General features: G+C 32.1%; 2 protein-coding genes across 2 annotated transcripts; both read left to right on the plus strand.

Annotated features, from left to right (window-relative positions):
* The first annotated feature begins 16177 nt into the window (after positions 1-16177).
* Positions 16178-16745, plus strand: LOC126687809 (uncharacterized). Its single transcript, XM_050382364.1, has 2 exons — positions 16178-16352; positions 16444-16745. The coding sequence occupies exons 1-2, from the start codon at positions 16178-16180 to the stop codon at positions 16743-16745; spliced, it is 477 nt and encodes a 158-aa protein (XP_050238321.1).
* A 246-nt stretch (positions 16746-16991) lies between these two features.
* LOC126685770 (probable protein S-acyltransferase 12) lies at positions 16992-19846 on the plus strand. The gene is made up of 8 exons (XM_050379724.2): positions 16992-17392; positions 17479-17671; positions 17761-17852; positions 18555-18681; positions 18781-18866; positions 18981-19046; positions 19399-19519; positions 19596-19846. The coding sequence occupies exons 1-7, from the start codon at positions 17204-17206 to the stop codon at positions 19513-19515; spliced, it is 870 nt and encodes a 289-aa protein (XP_050235681.1). The 5' UTR covers positions 16992-17203; the 3' UTR covers positions 19516-19519; positions 19596-19846.
* The last annotated feature ends 1695 nt before the right edge of the window (positions 19847-21541 follow it).

Raw genomic sequence — 21541 nt, forward strand, 5'->3', positions numbered from 1 at the left:
TTCTGTTAACTATTAGGTCCCTCCGTTAATTTCGACACTTATTTCAAACGATTTGGTACCCCACCTTTAGTTTTTTGAACAATTTGGTCCCTCACTTTTAATTTTATTAAACGATTTGGTCCTTCACTTTTAAACGATTTAGTATCCGAGTTTCAATCCGTTAAACGATTTAGTCCCTCAAATTAACAGAAGAATCTCTCAGTTAACGGAATTAAAACTAAGAGACCATTAAGTAGACTTTTAAAATAAGGGGTACCAAACTGTTTTTTATGGTATACCTTATGGGCCTCTAACTAGCTCTAATAATCGATGAAGATTGAGTAAATGTTAATTTTTGTCTTTCAAAAAGTATTGTGGATTAATTTATAAATTTTTTTATTTATTTGTAAAAGAAGAAATTACAATGAATTTATAAAAAAATAAAAGATTTTTAAAAAAATGTTATTCCTCTCTCCTGTATTTTGTTAGTGTGCACAGTTGTCTAGGCTATCCTATATTGTCTCTATGTCGAAGAAGACATGGAAGAAGGGGTCCTTTCCTCACGCAACATTAGAGGGCCTAATTAGAAGGTTTAGTATTTCTCACTCAAGTATGCCGATCTCTAATCAGAACAAAGCGGTAAAGGTTGTTATCCAAGATGCTAAGGAAGTTATGAGAAGGAAAATGAGATTGACATTGCTATTGTAGGCGATGTTCATGTTACGATTTGCGATGAGGAAGAAGATATGAATTTGAAAAAAGAAGTTGGTGAAGAGGAAGATACAAAGCCTGTTGTCAAAAAAAATGGGTGGATATAGTGAAGTCTAATTGAGTTAATAACCTAGAAAATGCGATGAGATACATTCCACTAGTTGTTAGCAATGGTATTTGCATCGCTAAAGTCCTTGAGGAAGATATGCTAGTAGAGGAAGATAGATAGAGAAATACTATTCTAGATAATGTCTTTGGTTTATCCCCTATGTTATATAAGTTGCAGAATTTTATCAAAATAGATGGGGAAAGTTAGGGTTAATTGATTTTCATCAGATTAACCTAACTTTTGCGCGTTCATCTTTGATTCTGAGAAAGATAAGCATAAAGATATGACTGATGGTCCCATTACTCTTGATAAGCACCCCCCCCCCCTTAATTGTTCAAGAATGGAGAAGAAATATGTCCTTTGATTTAACAGAAGTGGCCTCAGTTCCAATTTGGGTAAAGTTGCTGATGTAACCTTGGAAATTCTGAAATCCTAATTCCTTGAAATCTATCGCTAGTACTCTAGAAGAACCTTTGTTTGCAGACATATGTACTAGATAGAGATCAAGATTATCTTATGTTAGAGTTTTGATTGACATGAGAGTAAAAGGTACTTTTCCAGATGATGTTGTCATTGAGGATGGTAGTGGTGCACAAATATAATAACCCGTAATTTTTTTTTTATTTTTAGGACGGATTTTCAAAAAATAATTTGGAGCGTTTTCAGTTTTTGGTTCGATTTATGGTTCGGTTAGTGGTCCGGTTCGTTTCGGTTCGGTTAAAAAAAAATAAGATCCTTCTTTGGTTTGTGGTTCAACCGTAGTGGTTGAACCACTTCCGTTTGACTCAGGTCTCAAATCGAGACCTGAGAAAAACGTTGGTTCTCGTTCGAGAATCCAAGGATTCTCGAACGAGAATCCTTTGGCAGGCCTGGTCTCGTTCGAGACCAGGCCATTCCCGAACGGGAATCAGGCCTGAAGGGCCATTCCCGTTCGAGAAACACTTGTTCCTTTGGACCATTCCATCAGACCCACTTCGCACTCGTTTTCGACCTAGTTCCTCTCGATATTTTTAAACGCTTTCTAAATAGAAAACTTTCACCACACTTCACTGAAACCCTAGCCGCCTTTATCATCCGTTTTCCCTGAGAAACGAAGCTGATTTCATCCTCCAAAGTCGTTGTCTCGGTAAGCTTCCTAAATCTGAAATTTCCAGATTTTGCTTATAATCGATACCTCCGAGTTTTTGATCGTTCTCTCTCACTTCTTGATAGAAACTGTTTCCGTTTGATCTCAGATGTTCTAGACTCGTATATCTACGATTCCCAACTTTCGCTTTGCCAAACGGTACGTTATCTTTTCCGTTATAGCCGCCGCCGCTTTACCGTTTTTCGGATTATTTCCAGTTTAGTTCTTAAATTCGATCTCTCCGTATTTTGATTCGTTCGTAGCCGTTTCTCAACCAAATTCTGAACCGTTTCGTGCTAGACGGAGTAGACTCAATTCCCTACAATTCCCATCTTTGGTTTTTGCAAAAAGGTACGTAATAAATCACGTTTCAATCGCCGTACGGTTTACCGTTTTGAATTGCTTTCACTGTTTATGGACTACATGTCACTGCCATCCTCTATTGTCCGTATTGCTGCTATCCTTGGTTATATTCGATGCCGTTTGTATGTTAACTTGAGTCTTTTGGGTTCGGATGTACTCCGTTGTTGTGTCGTTTACGAGCTCGCCGGTATTCTTGAGACGTTTGCAGTGGATCCCTCTTAAGCTTTCTATTTGTTGTTTAAGTTAGGATATGTTATAAAATAGAAGCTTAATCTTGTAAATAATGGCATGATTCTTGTATGGTTTAAAGTTACATCTTGCTTGGTTACAAAGATCGGTTTTGAATCTCTGTTTTCTGAGAATTTGGTTAAATCTTGGTGGGAAGTGTTATGTTGAATGTAGAAGATGGTTAAATAGCAAATAATATCACCAACTTGTTTTACTTAACTCAATTAAATCCTTAATGTTAAACTTCAACTAATAACTTAGATTTTGTTTAATATATATAAATTAAATATTTAAAACGAAAGTTGTTTATAAATTAAGTTAATATAATTACTCGGGTGATTTTATTTAACTTTGAATTTCGAATTGGTATAAATTGGCTAAATTACAATTTGGCCCCTAAACGTTTTTAAAACTTATTTAAATTAAGTTTTTGATTAATAACGTTATATTTTGTATTAATTATAAACAAAAGTAATTAAATTTGATTTCGGATATCAAATTGGCAAAAGTACAGTTTAGTCCCTAATTGGCTAAAGTACAATTTAGTCCCTAAACTTTTATAAACTTAAAATGGTTAGATTTTTGGGTTGTAACTTGGGTTACTTGGAATTGAAGTTATTGAGTTCTGCTTTTAAATGAATTATTATTTTATCGAATTATTTTATAAATATAAACTCGGGTTTATATTTGATAAACGTTTTGAGTCGGATTTGACTTGGGTCATCCGACAAGTGAGGTTAGCTTGGTAGTTATTGGTAACTCGGCTAACCCACCATTTGGAAATTATTTATTATTTAAAGATTTTAAATAATATTTGTAAATTGGATTTTAAAGCGAGAACTCAATAGACTTGTTTTAATGGGGCGTTATTACCTATTGGGTATTTTGTGTTTCTCTGGATTGATTTATTCCGACGTGTTATTTGTGCTAGTCTTATGTGGTGTCTAGTACTCTCTAGAGTTAGGGTCTGTTTTTAATAATGGTTTATATTTGTTTAGACTCGTCGATCGTTTGTGCTTTTGAGGCGCACCGAGTCTAGGTTGCTTGCCAGGAGTTTTCACGTGGATTAGCAAGCAGTGAGTTTGTACTTACTATTTACCGCTTTATTAAGTAACTTGTTATTTTAATATTAAATATATATACTGTACGTATATTTCGAACTGTTTTTATATTATGGCTCTTAGTTGGAACATGCTACCTAATGGGCATCATTAGGACTGCGTGCGCACCGGTAAAGATCTGGAAAAGGTAATTATGGTAATGTGGTAACTCGGTGTGAGCATAGCTCTCGGGACCAAGTAGAGTAACTCGGTGTAGCTCGGCTCTCGGGACTCTGGTATAAGTGTGGTCAGTGGTAACTCGGTGTAGCTCAGCTCTCGGGACCAGACCTGTTGGATTGTGTTTATTATTTAGAATTGTGGATTAGGGTTCCAACTATTATCTGTAATATCGTTATTAAATGTTTTAAACGTTTTAAAGGTTTTCCACTTAATAAATGTAAATAGTGGTATGAACTCATCTCAGTATATCTGACCCCGTTGTTTTCCCAATTTTTCCCAGGGTTATGATCTGAGAGAGTCTGGTGATCTCCGCATTTACTTTTCCTCGGAGGTTCCATTTATTTTGATAAACTGTCAAACTATTTTATTCTTAGACCGCAGTAGTTGACTAGACGTCTTTATTAGTATTACAGTTGTTTGTCGGATTGATCTGACTAGTTATATTGCTCTGGCATGTTATGTAGTTATTTCGGATTATTTATGTTATGCCTATTTTTAGACTCGGAATTGGATAAGCATGTTATACTATCTGTTGAATATTATATCTGCTAGATTTAGGCTGAAGTCTCGGTTGCCCCCGAGCATTGGTTGTCTGCAGGTTATTGTGTTTATGTGTTGAATGAAAGGCTAGCTACGGGTTTCGGTACTACATTACCCATATCCTAGCGCCGGTCGCGATTCATGAAAATGGGTCGTGACAACAAATCACTCAGTTTGTTGAGTATGAATGGAAACCCTTGTTGTGTGAAACCTGTAATAAGCTTAGGCATAGGAACTATGAGCAAAAACAAATACGGATAGCAAAAACTACAGACAAAGAGGTAGTTAAGATTAATCGTTTAGGGGCTAAAGAGGTAGAGATAGAAGAAGTTGTGAGAAAGGAACCTGAGGTTGATGAGGTGACTAAGTCTATTGAGACCATATATTTTCATCAATGTAACTCCCCCTAATGGGTAGGATGATGGTTTTCAACTAGTGACTAATGTTGGTCATTTACCGCAAGAGTACAATATCGCAACTTGTAATAATAGTGGACTAAAGGTTCGAGTTGTCGAACCCATAAAGATAACAGTGTTTGACGAGAATGATTCCGGTTAAGTATTTCATTTAGCTAGCACACAACAATAGGGAATTGTATAAACACTTAAACAACTAAAAACACACAAATAGTAACCAAGTAAGCAACTAACGCGAAAAAAAATGATAAACAATAAAATGGGTAATCAAATAGATAAAAGACGTCTAAGGGTTGATACTAGCTAATTAACATTGCAATAAACAGAAATGAACATCATGGCATTCAACAAGAACCAAATTGTTTCTAAGGCATCGTTCCCGCTCTTTCGAGCTTCAAAGAACAACAAAACTACATATTGAGCAACCAATTAAAGCTTAACTCACTCACGTGATACTAAACATAATCAATTAAACAACAAGCAATGATTAATCCAACTCAACGGCTACCTAATCCCTAACCCGCTCTTACGGTGTTATGACTTAGGCTTTTAATCACATATGTCTATCTATTTAACCATCTCTTAATGAATTAAACAAACACTAATCATGTTTTAAGAGATCAATCTAAAACAAGCATTAAGAATAATGATTAAAACATGTTATTCAAGCCATACATACATCCATTGAAAGCAACATTTAAGAGTTCATATCAACCCCCAAACATGGGGGTTTAGCCAATGATGCTAAACATAACATTAACTACTAAATAAAAAAATAAAAGACAAGAAACACTTACTTAGTAGAATAATATTCAAAGTAAGCACTTGCATTCAAAGATAAATCTTGTTCTACAATCATAAGCGCTCCAACACCACAACAATGGTGGAAAAGATGGAGCAAAAAATCCTAAAACTACTCTACTCCTAACTAAAAGAGACAACTAAAACTAGGTAAAATATTCTCTATGAAGTATATGCACTAATTTGAGATAAGGTGCTTTATATAGGCAATACAAAAGAGGAAATAAAACATTTATGTACAAATTGTATTTGGCCAAAAGTGGAAGTGGACCTCAAGCCATGTGCCTTTGTTTTGAAGCTGAAATCCTTCTCAGAGGGGTTGTCTCGGAACGAGATAACTAACTTAAAGTAGTGTCTCGATTCGAGACACTATAATCTGCCCACATTTCTAATTTGTCTCGGATCGAGACACAAACCAAAGTTTGGTGTCTCGATCCGAGACACTCTTTCCGCTTCACGACCACAAACTTCAAAACTCCATAACTCGGTGTATAAACGTTCAAATAAGCTGGTTATTGAACACATGGAAAGTTTAGGATGTCTACTTTATTGTTTATGAAGAACATAAACTCGTTAGAAGCCTCTAACTAATCCAAAATCGTCAAATAGTGCAGCAGTGTCAGATTCTCGAATGTGATTTCATCGTCTCTTTGCTTTAAGATTTCGCCCTTTCTCCGACTCGTCAATTCTTCCCTCTTTTTATGCTAAAACACTTTGTAATGCTTCAATATCCCTGAAACACTCACACATGCAATAAGGTATACAAAATACAAGAAAAGCATGGTGAAGCATAGCAAAAGCTTGCGGAAAACAACTCAATATATAAGAGTATTTTGCTCCTATCAACTAATAGAAAGCAGAATAATAAGTTACAAACTAGAGGTAGAGTTGAAGATAAATCTCAAAAGAGAGAAGTTAAAAGTAGAGGTATTCCTAAACTTTTGAGTACTAATAAAATACTTGCCAAAGGCTAATTAAGCTCTTAGATAGAGGTAAATAGATTTTATTCCTTGAAATATCAAGGGCCTTAATGATTCCCTAAAGCAAGTTGAAGTTAAAAAGTTACTTGCTAGAAGAAGTTGTGCTCTTATAGGTATTTTAGAATCCATAATTAGAAGTATTAATGGAGATAAAATTTGGAAGAAGTTAAATTTTTAGGGGTGGAACCTTATTAATAACTATGTTTATTCAAATATTGGTAAGATTTGGGTTATGTTTGGTAGCTTGAAAGTGAAAGCTTAGTGTTTAGACTCTACTAGATCAGTTGATTCATTGTAAAGTAGATATGGAAGGATATAGTTTCTTATGGACTGTCATCTATAGGTCTAATTAGATTATGGAGACACATAGGCTTTGAAAGAAGTTGATTGAGATTTCTAAAAACATTAGAGGGGCTTGGTTTGTTCAAGGAAATTTTAATGTTGTCCTTAGTGATGTGGATAGATGTGGAAAGGCTACTCTTGATGAAGATCTCTTTTATGAGCTTAGTAATTGTATCTCTGCAGGTGGGTCAAAGAGTTAAGAAGTGACGGGTGTCATTTTACTTGGAACAATAATTAAATGGGTGAAAATAGGATCTGGAAAAGGTCTGACAAAGTGTTTGTTTGCTAATGGTGAAGTTTGTGATGCTTTCCAAAGAGCTTATATTGAAGCCATGCCTTGCGGTATTTTTGACCATAGCCGTATAATCACTATTCTTCAAAGTGACCAGAGGAAAGGCATTTTTTTTAAATTCTTTAATTTTTGGACTTTACACCATGAGTTTATAATCATTTTAAACGAGGAGTGGAAGGTGAACTACAAAGGTTATCAAATTTATAAATTTGTGTAGAAAGTTAAAGCTATCAGTTTCAGATTAAGCGAGTTAAATATACATCAGTTTACTAATATATCTAAGAAAGATATGCACAAAGGGACATTCTAAGTAAACTTCAAATTGACAGCTTATTGATGAAGAAAAAGTTATGGCTAAACACTTTAGGTTTTTGTTTAAGTGTGAAGAGAGTTTCTACAAGCAAAAGTCTAGAATTCAATGGCTAAATCTTGGAGATTCTGATACTAAGTGTTTTCACAATTTTGATGGTCAATTCTAGTCAAACACATTCACATCAGTTTCAATCAAAATCAATATTACATAAGGATATTTTATCATGCTTGTAATTTACATATTGTCCCAAATCGCTGTATAGGAAACCAACATTCTGTTATTGGCACAAATTGCCATTTTAGACAATCAAAGATTATTTTCAATTCCAATTGAATATTCAAATATAAACAATAATAAAATTCTTAAAATCAAAATACAGCTCACATCAACATTTCACCCTAATTTACAAGAACGTTTACATCACAGATCAACACACACTCGTAATTGCCAATAATTCGTAATATCAATAGTATCTATTCAATTATTTAATTCATCGATCCTTAAACCAATTAAGTCCCTAGTTTATTCAAAGTATTTTCTTTAGGTCTATAAGTACCTACATCGATATATACAATTTGAATTTATTCAAAAGGATAAAGTATATATCAATTATATGAAGTAGTCAGCTTTACACAATAGACAAAACTTATACCATGTATGAAAACTGATGTAGATCTCAATAAAAATAAAAATTAAGCAAACCCTTAAGTAGAGATGTATTTATATGAGTCTAAAATTGATACCAAAAATAACTTTATAAATTCAAAATTTGTACAATAAATTATACAATTCCTCATAACATTGTTCAAATTGTTAAAACTAGAACACCAATAAACTATTATGAAAAACAATGATATTCTAGAGACTTGGTCAGGAAAACATTAAACCTTAGAAGTTGTAGCTAACAATCTTAAATTTCCTTAAAAATAAGAATCACTCAGTTTCAAGCTGTATAACTCCTACATAAGTTATTCATAGTAATTTAGGACAATTTTAAGTTATTTTAAACGTTCTCTTGTTAAATGATCTAATTGACATGTTCTTTCTAAAATTGGACTTGATTCATAACATGTAATTTTAAACTTTTAATTTCAATCATCAACTTCCCAAATTACTACCAAGAATCCTACTTAAAAATTACTTATCAGTTATAATTCTCAACAACTTCTAGTGATATGAACTCCATAAAGTTGATACATAAAGCTTAAATCAGGTTTAAAAATCTCATAAATCTCCTATATTACTTACTCGTTCTATCTCTTCTCTTTTCTCTTTATATTTTAGATTTATGCTTCAATACATTAGTTAATATTTACTTTATCAACAATAAATACATAGCCAAATAATCTATGACACAACTTGTACCTATGTTAAACATATAAAAAGTCTTAAGAAAATATATATGAATCTTATTAGATTATAATTATAAAAGATATTACTATTTTATATAATAATTTATAATTATTTCATACATCTCGTTAATCAATTGAACTAATTAAGTATTTGTTCACTTCAGTCTAATATAAAATCAATAATAAAAATATGATTATATATAAAAATTTAATAAATAAATTAACAAATAAATCATAAATAGGGACTAAACTACTTGCAAACATAGATGGTCAACTAATCACCTTTGCATAAATTCTTGGCTTAATTGCGTAAAAAATCACAAACTTTAGCGTGTTTTGCAAATTTAACATAAACTTTCAATTTTGGCAAATTAATACACAAACTTTTGATTTTTGGCAATTTTAGCACCGATCAAATTTTTGTGAAAAAAATGCTGATGTGTACACCGGAATAACCACTATTCCGGCGTACACATCAGCATGTTTCTCTATCTTTTTGAAGGAAAATTGATCGGTGCTAAAATTGCAAAAAAAATCAAAAGTTTGTGTATTAATTTGCCAAAATTAAAAGTTTATGTTAAATTTGCAAAACACGCTAAAGTTTATGATTTTTTACGCCATTAAGCCTAAATTCTTAAGACGGATTTTTTAATTCTATATATTAAATCACACATATTAATAAACTCATTTAGATTAGGCTTAATGCCTTAAAAAAACCCGACCTTTCATTCCTTTTTCAATCTTACCCTGACGTTGAAAAATTGTCAATTTTACCCCAGTTTGCATTTTTTTATTTCAATTGTACCCTGAAGCATAAAATTGACCTTTATTTATTTGATTAAAGTTCAATAAATTTTTTTAAAAAAATGGTCAATTTAATATAAAAAGTTAATCTAATGCAAAAAGGGTCAATTTAGAGAATTTTTGCCAAATAAAAAAGGTCAATTTTATGCTTTAGGGTACAATTGAAATGAAAAAAAATGCAAAATAGGGTAAAATTGACAGTTTTGCAACGTCAGGGTTGGATTGAAAATGGGATGAAAAGTCAGGGTTTTTTAAGACATTAAGCCTTTAGATTAATATTGATCAACTTATCTTTTTATTTTATATTTATACTTATATATTTGTAATACTAAATTTTTTACTCCCCTTTAAGATAGTTCCTGACTTCACATATTAGGGTACAAATACGACTAGGGGTGTAAACGAGTTGGGCTACTTGTGAGTTACTCGAGATCGATTCGAAAAAAAATCGAGTCGAGCTCAAGCTCGAGTATCATTTAAGGAGGTTCGTGGGGCTTGCGAGCCTAAACAGGCTTATATATATATACTTTCTTTATTTTTTTATCTTTAGTTTAATAAACAATTTTTAAAGGGTTTATCTCAATAAACTAACAAACGTTTGCAGGTTTTGTCAATTATAACCAAACCTTTAAAAATCGGCTAGTTTAACCCATTTTGAGATATTAGAAACCTTTTCTAACCATTCATGAATAAAATCAAAAAACTTGTCGTTCATGAATGAGTTAAATTAGCCAATTTTGATTGGTTTCTCTAGAAAAGGTTTCAGATATCTCATAACATTCGAAGTTGGTTGGGCTAAACTAGCCGATTTTAAAAGATTTGGTTATAACTGATAAAACTCCCACACGTTTGGTATTTTATTAGCATTAATCCATTTCTAAACCCTAAAATGACGTTCTTAAACTTCCAGATTTCTCCATCATGCTTCCGCCTCCACCAAAATCTCATCTTGCAGTAAATTGTTGTGTTCGTCTCAACAACTTCCAAACCCTATAACCACTTAACCTTATTCATCAAATCATCTATGTTCCTTCCTCCAAAGTCATGCAATGTTACAGGTAATTAGTTTTTTTTTTTATCAAATTAGATTAAACAATCTTTAGTTTTCTTTTAATTAACATTCATATTATCTCTATTTGTTTAATTTAATTCATTATTAAAATTATATGCTTCATAAAAAAATTAACTTCACCATCATATTGGGGAAAAAATATATTGAATAAATTTATAGAATACAAATGTGGCTTTCAAAAATTGATAATATTTCTAACAATGACATTACTGATCTCTAATACACGAACTGATGTCTTTATTTTGAATATCATTTTTTGATTAGAGTTTAAATAATATATACCCGAGATTTCTAATGTTATGACAAAATTATTGACTATTTTAAATTATTGTTAAAAGATTAATACTTCTACAGTAGATGGTTCAACACAAATTTCAGCAACCATCAATGATGAAGCTAGTAATGATACTCATGTTGAGACTAATACAACTAAAACGCAAGATGTTAATACTTTTCATGTACCAAAGAGAACAAAAACTTCATTAATGTGAAAGGAGTTTTAAGGAAAGTGTCCTGGTGGTACTAAAAAAAACATAATGTATAAATTGTCAAGCAAAATTGCCATTTCTTAAAATTTTAAGCACCTCATACTTGTAGAGACATTTGAATTTTTTCTTTAAAGAAAGTTTTTTCAGAGCAACAACAAAGAATCAACCTACACGAGATGGAGATGAAGCTACAATAGTCACACCAGCTCTAGTTGATGTCAAGTTTGGTATGTTAAAGATGAGAGAATTTATTACTTATTGGATACTAATGCATGAGCATCCATTTTCAATTGTTGAGAAAGAAGGTTTTAACATGATGCAAAATAAAGAAATGCCTGAATGGGAGAGAGTATCTCGTAACACTGTAAAAAAAGGATTGTGTGCAAGTGTTTGATATTAAAAAGAAATTATTTGAAGGTATAATTGAAATCAATTGATAAAATAAGCTTAACAACAGATATGTGGAGATCAACTAGCTTGAAGTTTAAATATATGGTTGTAACAGGGCATTATGTTGATGCTAATTGGAGGTTGCAAAAATGTGTTATCAGTTTTTTCCACTTATCTCCTCCTCTTCGAGAAATCAATATTGTTGACGCTATTCATAAATGTTGTAAAGAGTGGGGAATTGAAGGTAAGGTTTATAGCATTTCAGCTGATAATGTTGCAGAAAATGATGTTGTTATTAGGAGTTTGCATGATACTTTTTCAAGAATTAAGAAGTTACTTTGTGGTGGAAATTATTTCATGTTCAGTGTTGCACACATATTTTGAACCAAATGGTTCAAGTTGATATTTCTCAAATATCACATGTCACTCAAGATATTCATGATAATGTAAATTTCCTAAATAGTTCAGAGTCAAGGGTGATTATGTTTATAGAGATTCTGCAATAAATTTATTTATCTTATAGAAAGCTTGTGATCCACTATAAGACAAGATGGAATTCTACTTATGAAATGCTATCATGTGCACTCAAGTTCAAGGAGGTCTTTTCGGGATTAAAGGATCGTGATACAATCTATAATCGTTGTTCAAGCAATGAAGATAGGGAGAAAGTTGAGAAAATATGCAAGATTTTGGAGGTTCAATTCATCCACAAGTATCATCTCTAGAAGTGAGTATCCAACTACAAATTTATTTCTTAATGAAATTTATTGAATTAAAGTTTTGTTAGATCGAAATTATGAAGATATCATTGATAAAGATGAGTTTCTTTTTAATATGGTTGATAAAATAAAAAAAAAGCTTGATAAATATTGAAGAGATGCAATTTATAGATGAAAATTGGTGCTATTTTGGATCCAAGGTGTAAAATAAGAGTAATTGACTTTACTTTTCCTAAAATGGTACCCTACTGAATTAGCTTTATTTTACATACTGAATGCTCAAAAAAGCCTTGTATGAAATATATGGTGAATATACACTTGAGTACCATTCTAGTAATAGTGAGTAATATGACGAGACATTATTATTGAGTGGTATTAGCAACGACAAAATGAAGGCTTCAGGTTGGTCTAAATTTTCAAAATTTGTGAAAACAATTGAAACTGTTAAACCACAAAAATTTGATTTGGATTTGAAAAAAGGGGTCTATATTTGTAACAGAGATTCCACTAAGTTCGATGCCATAGAGTGGTGAAGGGTGAATAATTTGAAGCATTGTATATTATCTAATATGAATCATGATGTGTTTGCCATTCTCATTACTACTGTCGCTTTAGAAGCTACTTTTAGTGCCGATTGAAGGGTAATTAATTCATATCGTGCTTCATTATCACCTGATACGGTTCAAGATTTAATTTATGGAGAAGATTGAGTTCGTAATCTTCATAATGTAAATAAGAAGAATAAGATAATTTTATTAAATATTGTGTTAATTTTTGTTACTCACAACTCACATGTTTATTATTGTAAATTTATTTATTCTATAGTAATTCATACTTCTTTTATTTGATTTTTTTTACCGAAAGAGAAGAGGCCCTTTGAAATTATCATCAACATATTTTGAAATTTCAAGTTTTGAAATTGTTAGTTGTTATAGTGTTTCTGATTATTAGTTATATGTAAACTACTATTATTTTAGACTTAGCTTATCACTATCTTTATGTTAAACTTTTTTGAAAATTTTACCTACTAAGAATTGTGCTTTTTGCATGGCATTTAATGATTGTATGAGTAGAAACAGTATGAAATTTGATATCTTATGCATAGTCATTTGATAGTTGTTAGAATTATCACTTTAGATGTACAATTTCAAAAGTGAATTGGATACTTAAGTATTAATGTTTATATTTGAAATGGTTCCAATGTTTTTGAGAAATTAAAATCTAGCTTATCAAAAAACATATTATTTCGAGGTTTAATGGATTTTTTCATTAGACTCGAGCTTATTCGAGTCGAGCTCGAGTAGCTCGGGTTCGAATTGAGCTCGAGCTTGATAAATTGAGCCCGTTAGCTCGAGATTGAGCTTGGATAGCCCGGGCTCGACTCAGTTCGTTTACATCCCCAAATATGACAGTTTAATATATCACCATTAATTATTTGAATGACTCACTCGTTATTGATAAGGATTAATTCATCTTCATATTGCTACTACTTCACATTTAATTTATAAAAGTTCAGTTTATGAAAAAACAACAATCAAATAATTTAAAAAATATATTCATTTTATTTTATTTACAAATTATATTTTTATTAAATATACTGGATATAATAATTAATTATAAATAATTTTGTTCTCTGATATTTATTTAAATTAAAATAAATTTTACATAGCATTTGACCCGTTTTAAGTCTAAAATTTAATTTACTTCCAAATGTTTCACCTTTTTAGCTTTAAGCCAAACATTTAAAAAGTTACGAAACTAATCCAAACGTTTAAAACATTTTACGAATTTTGATAAAAGTTTATTTTAACTACATTTAATTTGTATAATTTTTTTTAAAATAGAAATATAATAGAAATGTATCATATTTTCGTATAAATGTACGGTATAAGACTACTATATATATATATATATAAATATATTTGTACAAGCATTCAATAGACATCCGAGGACGTTTCACATCATGCGAGATGTCTCCCGAGGACGTCCATACGATTTTTTTTAATTAAATGGGAAAAAATATAAAAAAGTGACGGTACCAGATCGCGACCCATTGGCTTTCCTTGTGGAAACTCAGTCTTCTGCCTAATATTAAATGTTTCTTTTGGCGATGTTTACGTAACGGTCTGGCTTGCAATAAAAATTTGAATCTTCGTCTGCCCCAGATATAATCATGTTGAGTCTCTTGAACATCTTTTCTTCACCTGCCCATTTGCTGAAGCAGTGTGGATGGGGTCTGAGCTTAGAGAGTGGACTGCCGAGGTAAACAAAAGCTCCATCCTGCTTTTTTGGTGTTCGCTTCCAAGTAATGTTTTTAAAACCGGACCGGAAATCGAACCGGCTTCATCGGGGGTTCACGGTTCAACCGGTTCAACCGAATTTTTGAATTATAATAAATATAAATTATTTAAATTGAAAATACATGTATTATAAATAAAAAAACATGATATAATATTTAAATTAAATTATCTATTAAATTTTTTTACATAAAATATAATTATAAATGATAAATTTTTATGAATATATAGAATAATTTCTCTAAATGAAAAAAATAATTTTTTATTTTAATAATAATTATTATTAAATTAAAATTATACAATTAAAGTTTATAAATAAAAAATATGATAAAATATTTAAATAAAATTAAAGTCTATAAATAAAAATATGAGGAATATTTAAATAGAATTAATTACTAAACGTGTGAAATACAATTATAATTGATAAACATAGCGTACATAGAATAATCATATTTTATGAGAAAGAAATAATAAAAAATATAATTATAATTTATAAATAATAATATTCAAGAATATATACAAGAATTATTTTATATGAAAGAAATAAATATATTATTTTTTTTAATTTAATAATTATTAACTTATAAATATGATATAACATTTTATAAATAAAAAATATGATAATATATTTACAAAAAAATTATAATTTATTTTTTGTAAAATATAATTATAAATAATTAATATTTAAGAATATATAATAGTATTAGAAAGAGTGTAGTTATATTTTTTGAGTAAAAATATTTATTCATAAAAATTAAAATGTCATATGAGAGAGAATTAGTATGTGTAAGAATAATTAATGTGTGTAAAAATTTATATGAGAGAGAATAAAAGACACATGGCCAATGATCTCTAGCTCAGTTGGTTAAGAGTGAGGCATCAAGTCTCAAGGGGCGTGGGTTCGAATCCCCTTGTGGACAAAGAAGATGAAGATTATTGAAGATTTATGGAGAAGGCTACAAGCGTTAGAAGCGACGGATGCGACATCGTCCCGCCACAATGGCGAGTTCCGTAAAGCGATGTATTCAACGTAACACGGCGTGGATGGCGTGAATGGCGTATAATTTGTATATATTTGTAATGTCGTAGATGTAGTTAGTTTAAATTAATCTATCTCTGTTTAAAAAAAAAAAAGAATAAAAGACACATGGGAGAGAGAAAAACAAAAACACATGGGAGAGAGAAAAACAAAGACACATGGTAGGGACCACCAAATACTTTTTCTATCAAAAAAGAGTGCCTTTTGACCAATTTTTAAAAAACCGGATTTGGCCGGTTTTTATGCTAAACCCGGTTTTTCCGGTTAAATCCGGTTTTTAACCGGTTTTGACCGGTTTTTAAACTATCCGATTTTAACAAGAATCCGGACCGGACACAGAGCCGGTTCCCGGTTAACCCGGTCCGACCGGCCGGTCCGGTCCGGTTTTCAAAACATTGCTTTCAAGTTTACTTACAAATGTTTGCAAGAAGAATGAGGTTCCAGGTAAAACGATTATTCTGTTCTGGGCTATTTGGAAAGCACGAAATGCTTTGGTCTTTTCGGACTTAAATAACAATCCTATAGAGGTCTTGTAAATGGCTACTCGTTTCAAAGAAGAATTTTCCAGGCTCATTCCTAGGCGCCACTCTGCCAGCGCACCAAGTTTAGATACTCAGGCAGCAGCAAATTATGCAACATGGTCTCCTCCGGTTAGTGAGATCAAAATTAACTTTGATGGTGCTTATCGCAAGGATGACAAAATGGGAGTGGGTGCATGTGTTGCCCGAGACCATGAGGGCAGACCAATTCACTCTTCTGTAAAAAAGTTTTGATAATGTGTCCTCTCCGGCATTGATTGAAGCGTTGGCGTTAAGAGAAGCGATTTTGCTCGCTAGAAGACTCCGGATTCAGAATCTTATTTTCGAAGGAGATGCTAAATCCATTATTGATTTCATGTCCGGGAAAGGCATTGTAGGAAGCGACTGTGAAGTGATTATGATCAACTGTAAAGCTCTCTGCGAGCAATCTAATTTTAATCGCTTTAAATTTATTTATAGACATTGTAATTGGATGGCTCATGATATAACCAAGAAAGCCCTTAGAGATCCGTTGTTTTGTAACAATCCCCTAATACAAATGGTGTGGCTAGATACGAGACTGTAATAGTCGATTTTTCAATGAAGATTTCATCTTTCCGGCAAAACAAAAATAGAAAACTGGATGATATTTATGGGTAGGGGCCAGTATAGAGAAATTTCTATTTGGCGACAACATTAACAGCAACCAAAGGATTTGTTGCGGCAAAAGTAACTATAACGCGACAAAAATAGCGCTATTAAGGTCAGACGACATGTCGTTCACTCTCGTGCCTTTTCGATTCATTCAAACGACGTCGATTGAAGTAAGATACAGTTCACTAAAGTCTGATCAGTTCCATTTCGGATTCAAAATCTCAGACATCAAATCAAAACCTTAATGCAATCAAAAATCAGAACCAATAACCTCGTAATCTACAAAATCTGGCTCCCGACATCTGGAAACGCCTGTTCCCACCACGAACAAGAAGCAGACCGCTCCCAATAATCCCAAACATCACAATACGTCGCCGTTCTCTCTCAAAAATGGAAATCAACATTTTCAAATTATGCTCCGGCCTCAAAGTCCTCGGCTACTTAATGATCTTTCTCGTCGCCGGAATCGTCGCCGTTTCTTACTACGCCGTCGTCATTGTCACCTGGGGCCCCAAGTTACTTGACGGCGGTGCCCATTCCGCTTCAGCCTTCTTTATACTCATTGTATTTCATATTCTGGTGATAAAAAGTTTTTATGAGAGTTATTAGGGTTTTGTCTTAAATTTATTTGTTTGGTGATTGAATAGTTGAAATTTTAATTGCAGCTTGTAATGTTACTGTGGAGTTATTTTAGAGTAGTGTTTAAAGACCCGGGTTCGGTACCGGATAATTGGAGGCAATTGACGATGGAGGCGGGAACTAGTAGTAGCGAGTCGGGTTCTGGAGGCCCTGGAACGCCGCGGTATTGTAATCACTGTCAGAATGGGAAGCCTCCGCGTTGCCATCATTGCTCTGTTTGTAAGCCTAATTCTTATTGATGCTCTTATAATATTTTGTTTCAATTCTAGGTTTTTACGGAATGTCATTTGATTTATTTGTTTTTTTAGGCCAAAGATGTGTTCTTAAGATGGATCATCATTGTGTTTGGGTGGTGAATTGTGTCGGCGCTTGGAATTACAAGTTTTTTCTTCTTTTTTTGGTAATGATCTTAAGCCTTTTTTTTTTCATCTTTTAGTTTTGTTTGGCCAGTTAATTGGAGTTCGAATCAGAACCGTCATAGATTTCAAGTTATTGAAGTATATTTTTAATAAATTTATACAAAAATGTCATAGTATTTAGTTTTATTGCTGTATATGTAACATGTTAATGTTTACAAGTGTTACCGTGTATGATTTAACTTGATTCCCATGGGAGTGAGAATCATATTTCTTAAGAAAATAGAAAATTAATGTTTGATTTCCATCGAAGATGTAATGCAATATTGTTTCCATTCAAAGGTAATTTTAGCCTAACCATACACAAGAATTGGGTAACATTTCATTTCCATTCCTCTGCCCTCTAAATTCAGTAAGCAAAGCAGTGATGGTCCCTGGAATATAGTACTCTTAGTGCTCTAGTAGTAATTTGATCCGATGGCTGTGAAGTCGAATTTGCACCTGGATCCTTTGAAAGTTTTATCGATGAAGTCGAAAAACAATGTGCAATTTTGATGCGACTAAGAAATCTTGAATTGGCTGAAATTTGAAAGTGTTCTTCTCTTAAGCACCTATATTTCTTAAATGTAGAGATCTTGGATTGTTTTTGTTTTAGTGTGGGGTAGTGTTGGCACTTGTCTGTTTCTTCTTGCTCATTTTTCCCCGACCTTAAGTGATCGTTTTTGGTTTGGCTTCTCTTCTTCAAGCTCTATACATTTCTGGAGATGATGTTGGATACTCTAGTACTACTGCCTAGTTTTATCAAGTTTTTTAATGAAGCCAAGGATCATTCAACTTCCCCTAGCCGGCTTGCAGTAATTTTCTTGGCATTTGGTAAAATATCTCCCCCTGACTAATTGCTCTCATTTACATATCGTAGTTATGTAATCTCATTTTTGTCTTGTTTCTTACAGATTGTGTACCTTGATGCAGTTCTTAATTTAGCCTTTGCTCTCAGCCTGCTCTGTTTCATAGTTATGCATGCATCTCTTCTATCAACCAACACCACATCTGTAGAGGTAAAAGGAAAGAAAATTCTAGTTGCTTCTTACTCCTTGTGTCCCTATAAAATTAAGGTATAGTATTTCGTGAAAGTGACTGCTACGTATAACCTTGCAAATACATCTTTTCAGGTTTATGAGAAGAAAAGAGCAGTCAGATGGAAGTATGACATGGGGAGGAAGAGTAATTTCGAACAGGTGACACCTGCTTGAAATGCTATCTTTATTTTATTTAATATCTAATGTCAGATTCTCATTTGTCTTTAATTGGACAGTATGCTATAAATACTGTAATTTTATAGTGATTTACTTGGTCATAGCTGCGAGTTATTTATCTATGATTGAATTAACTCGAGGTTTTTTGTTTTTTTGTTTTTGAAAATAAGCACTGGAGATGGAAACATAGAATTAGGTTTATGCCATCTTTTGATAGGATTCAGGGAATTTATAGTGCCTTTTACTGCAGCCGGTAGAAATTGAATAATGCCTTCTCCTTCCATGCACTTGGTGTTCTAACGTATAATTTACGCCATTTATATTTTTGTTGAAGGTATTTGGCACAAATAAGGCATTGTGGTTATTTCCATTGTTCTCCAAGGACGATTTAGACAAGATACCTTCACTTAATGGCCTAGATTTTCCTACACACTCTGATGTTGCGGCTTGAATGAGTGAGTGCAGAAAACTTTTTCATTTAAGCTGTCAAAATTTCTAATTACGCTCTGTTAACATATTCTTTCGCCATAGGCTTGCTCATCTGCTGGATATGTACATTTTCCGAAGTATCGACTCAAAGAAAATGTTTGAAATTCTGGAGGTAGAACGTTTCTTTTACATTTGATGCAAAGTCAGTAGTATTCATTACAGGAGCAAAATAGTTAAGCTTGCGATTGTTCACAAAAAAAAAAATGTATTATCCAACTGTAATTGACTGGTTAACCGGTGATGTGACATTGCAAAATTTACATATATGTTTAATGTTGTGCCTTGATGTAAAATTTATGTCGTAGCTATGATTTATTTATAGGACAGTTTGCGAAAAAGCTAAACTCGGTCAGAGTTGTGTCTAGTCACTGGACTTTGTTAATTTTGGATGAAATTGAAAGAAGTTTTTTATAAATAAAATTTATAGATCAGTAGCTGTTGTATTATTGGATGAATTTAGTATATGTTTTTGCCAACTGTACGATGCGTAACTCACAAAGCATGTACAAGGATGTCATTTGATAACGATAATCCATGTTTTTAAACCACACTTGTTAAGTGCTATTAAATAGCTGGCTAATTAACAATAGGACACTAAGTAGCACGGACACTGGGAAACTCACAGCGAAATGATGTTAGTTTCAGATTTCCTGTGTATATAAAAAAAAGTTTTGTTCTTGAAACGGTAATTGTCCGAAACGTTAAGTGTCCGAAATGTTTTTAAAACGGGACAATCGGTTGAATGGAGTGTTTGAGCTGCCCTGATAGAACAATAAAGGAAAATTGGATTATCTGTTTGGTGGTTGGGTTAGAATTGGGTTGACGTTGGCTAAATATTTCAATAATGCCAATTAGATCGATAATTACGAGTCAACAGTTTAAGTTTTCTCTGTTCTTGAATGATAACATTCAATAGTAAAATTTGAAATATAATTTATATTGAATTCTTATTTATATCAATTATTAAATGGATGGTGTATGTATAAACGCTAGGTAAGAAGCATCTTGTACACCACTAGGAGAAACTATGAACTGTATAACCTAAGAAAATATAAGGCTTAATTACTTAAAAACCATCCACGTTGAACTTTTTTTTTATTTATATCCTGACCTAGAAAAAAATTCATCTATACCCTGACGTATGTGTTTATATTTCATCTCTACCCGAGGCACTAAATTAACCTCTTTTCATTTAAAAAAAAGTTTAAAATAGTCCTTCATTTAGAGAAAAATTCATTTCTAATTAAATTCTAATTAGCTTAGGTTAAAAATGAAGAACTATTTTAAACCTTTTTCTTAATGAAAAGAGGTTAATTTAGTGTCTCGGGTAGAGGTGAAACATAAATACATACATCAGGGTATAAATGAATCTTTTCCTAAGTCAGGATATAAACGAAAAAAAAATTTAAGGTGAGTGATTTTTAAGTAATTAAGCCAAAATACAATCTAGGGAAGGCTCCATTTACTTTTTTTTTGTTCTATCACATATATATTCAGTTCCAATTTTCACCATTTAAAACTACACAAGTCAGAACCTATTATTAAACATGCATTAATTTACACGTCACCTTTTGATTTTGATTTGAATTTAAATTAAATCCTAACTTGGCTGTTTATTTGAACTGATGCTAAGTTCATTGTCTTTTCTTATAGTATTTTAAGACTTCAATCACGCCTACAAAGAATTTTAATATATAGGAGTATGCAATATATTTGGCATAATCAAATTAATCGACCCAGTCAATTTAAAAATTCAAGTTTAGTTATATTTTTGGTAATTTCGTTCAACTATGACTTAATTCTGTTTCAGTTTGAAATTTTAAATAAACGAGCCGACCGAATTATATAATTTTTTAAAATCCTAAGGTGTTCTTGTCATTTGTACAGGATTTAGTGTTATCGAAATTCGATTATTTAGTTTTTTCTAATAATCGAAAAGAGGAAATAGTACTTGTGATGGAATAGAATTCACGACATTGGCAGAATGC

The sequence above is a fragment of the Mercurialis annua genome, linkage group LG6, assembly GCF_937616625.2.
Source record: "Mercurialis annua linkage group LG6, ddMerAnnu1.2, whole genome shotgun sequence".
Lineage (NCBI taxonomy): Eukaryota > Viridiplantae > Streptophyta > Magnoliopsida > Malpighiales > Euphorbiaceae > Mercurialis > Mercurialis annua.

Excerpts from the sequence above, each read along its gene's own strand:
- LOC126687809 (XM_050382364.1), top strand. The coding sequence starts at position 16,178 with ATGGCTACTCGTTTCAAAGAAGAATTTTCCAGGCTCATTCCTAGGCGC. Across the intron at positions 16,353-16,443 it reads GGATGACAAAATGGGAGTGG|CGTTGGCGTTAAGAGAAGCG; the intron begins GTGCATGTGTTG and ends CATTGATTGAAG.
- LOC126685770 (XM_050379724.2), top strand. The coding sequence starts at position 17,204 with ATGGAAATCAACATTTTCAAATTATGCTCCGGCCTCAAAGTCCTCGGC. Across the intron at positions 18,867-18,980 it reads CCAACACCACATCTGTAGAG|GTTTATGAGAAGAAAAGAGC; the intron begins GTAAAAGGAAAG and ends ACATCTTTTCAG. Across the intron at positions 19,047-19,398 it reads GGAAGAGTAATTTCGAACAG|GTATTTGGCACAAATAAGGC; the intron begins GTGACACCTGCT and ends TTTTTGTTGAAG.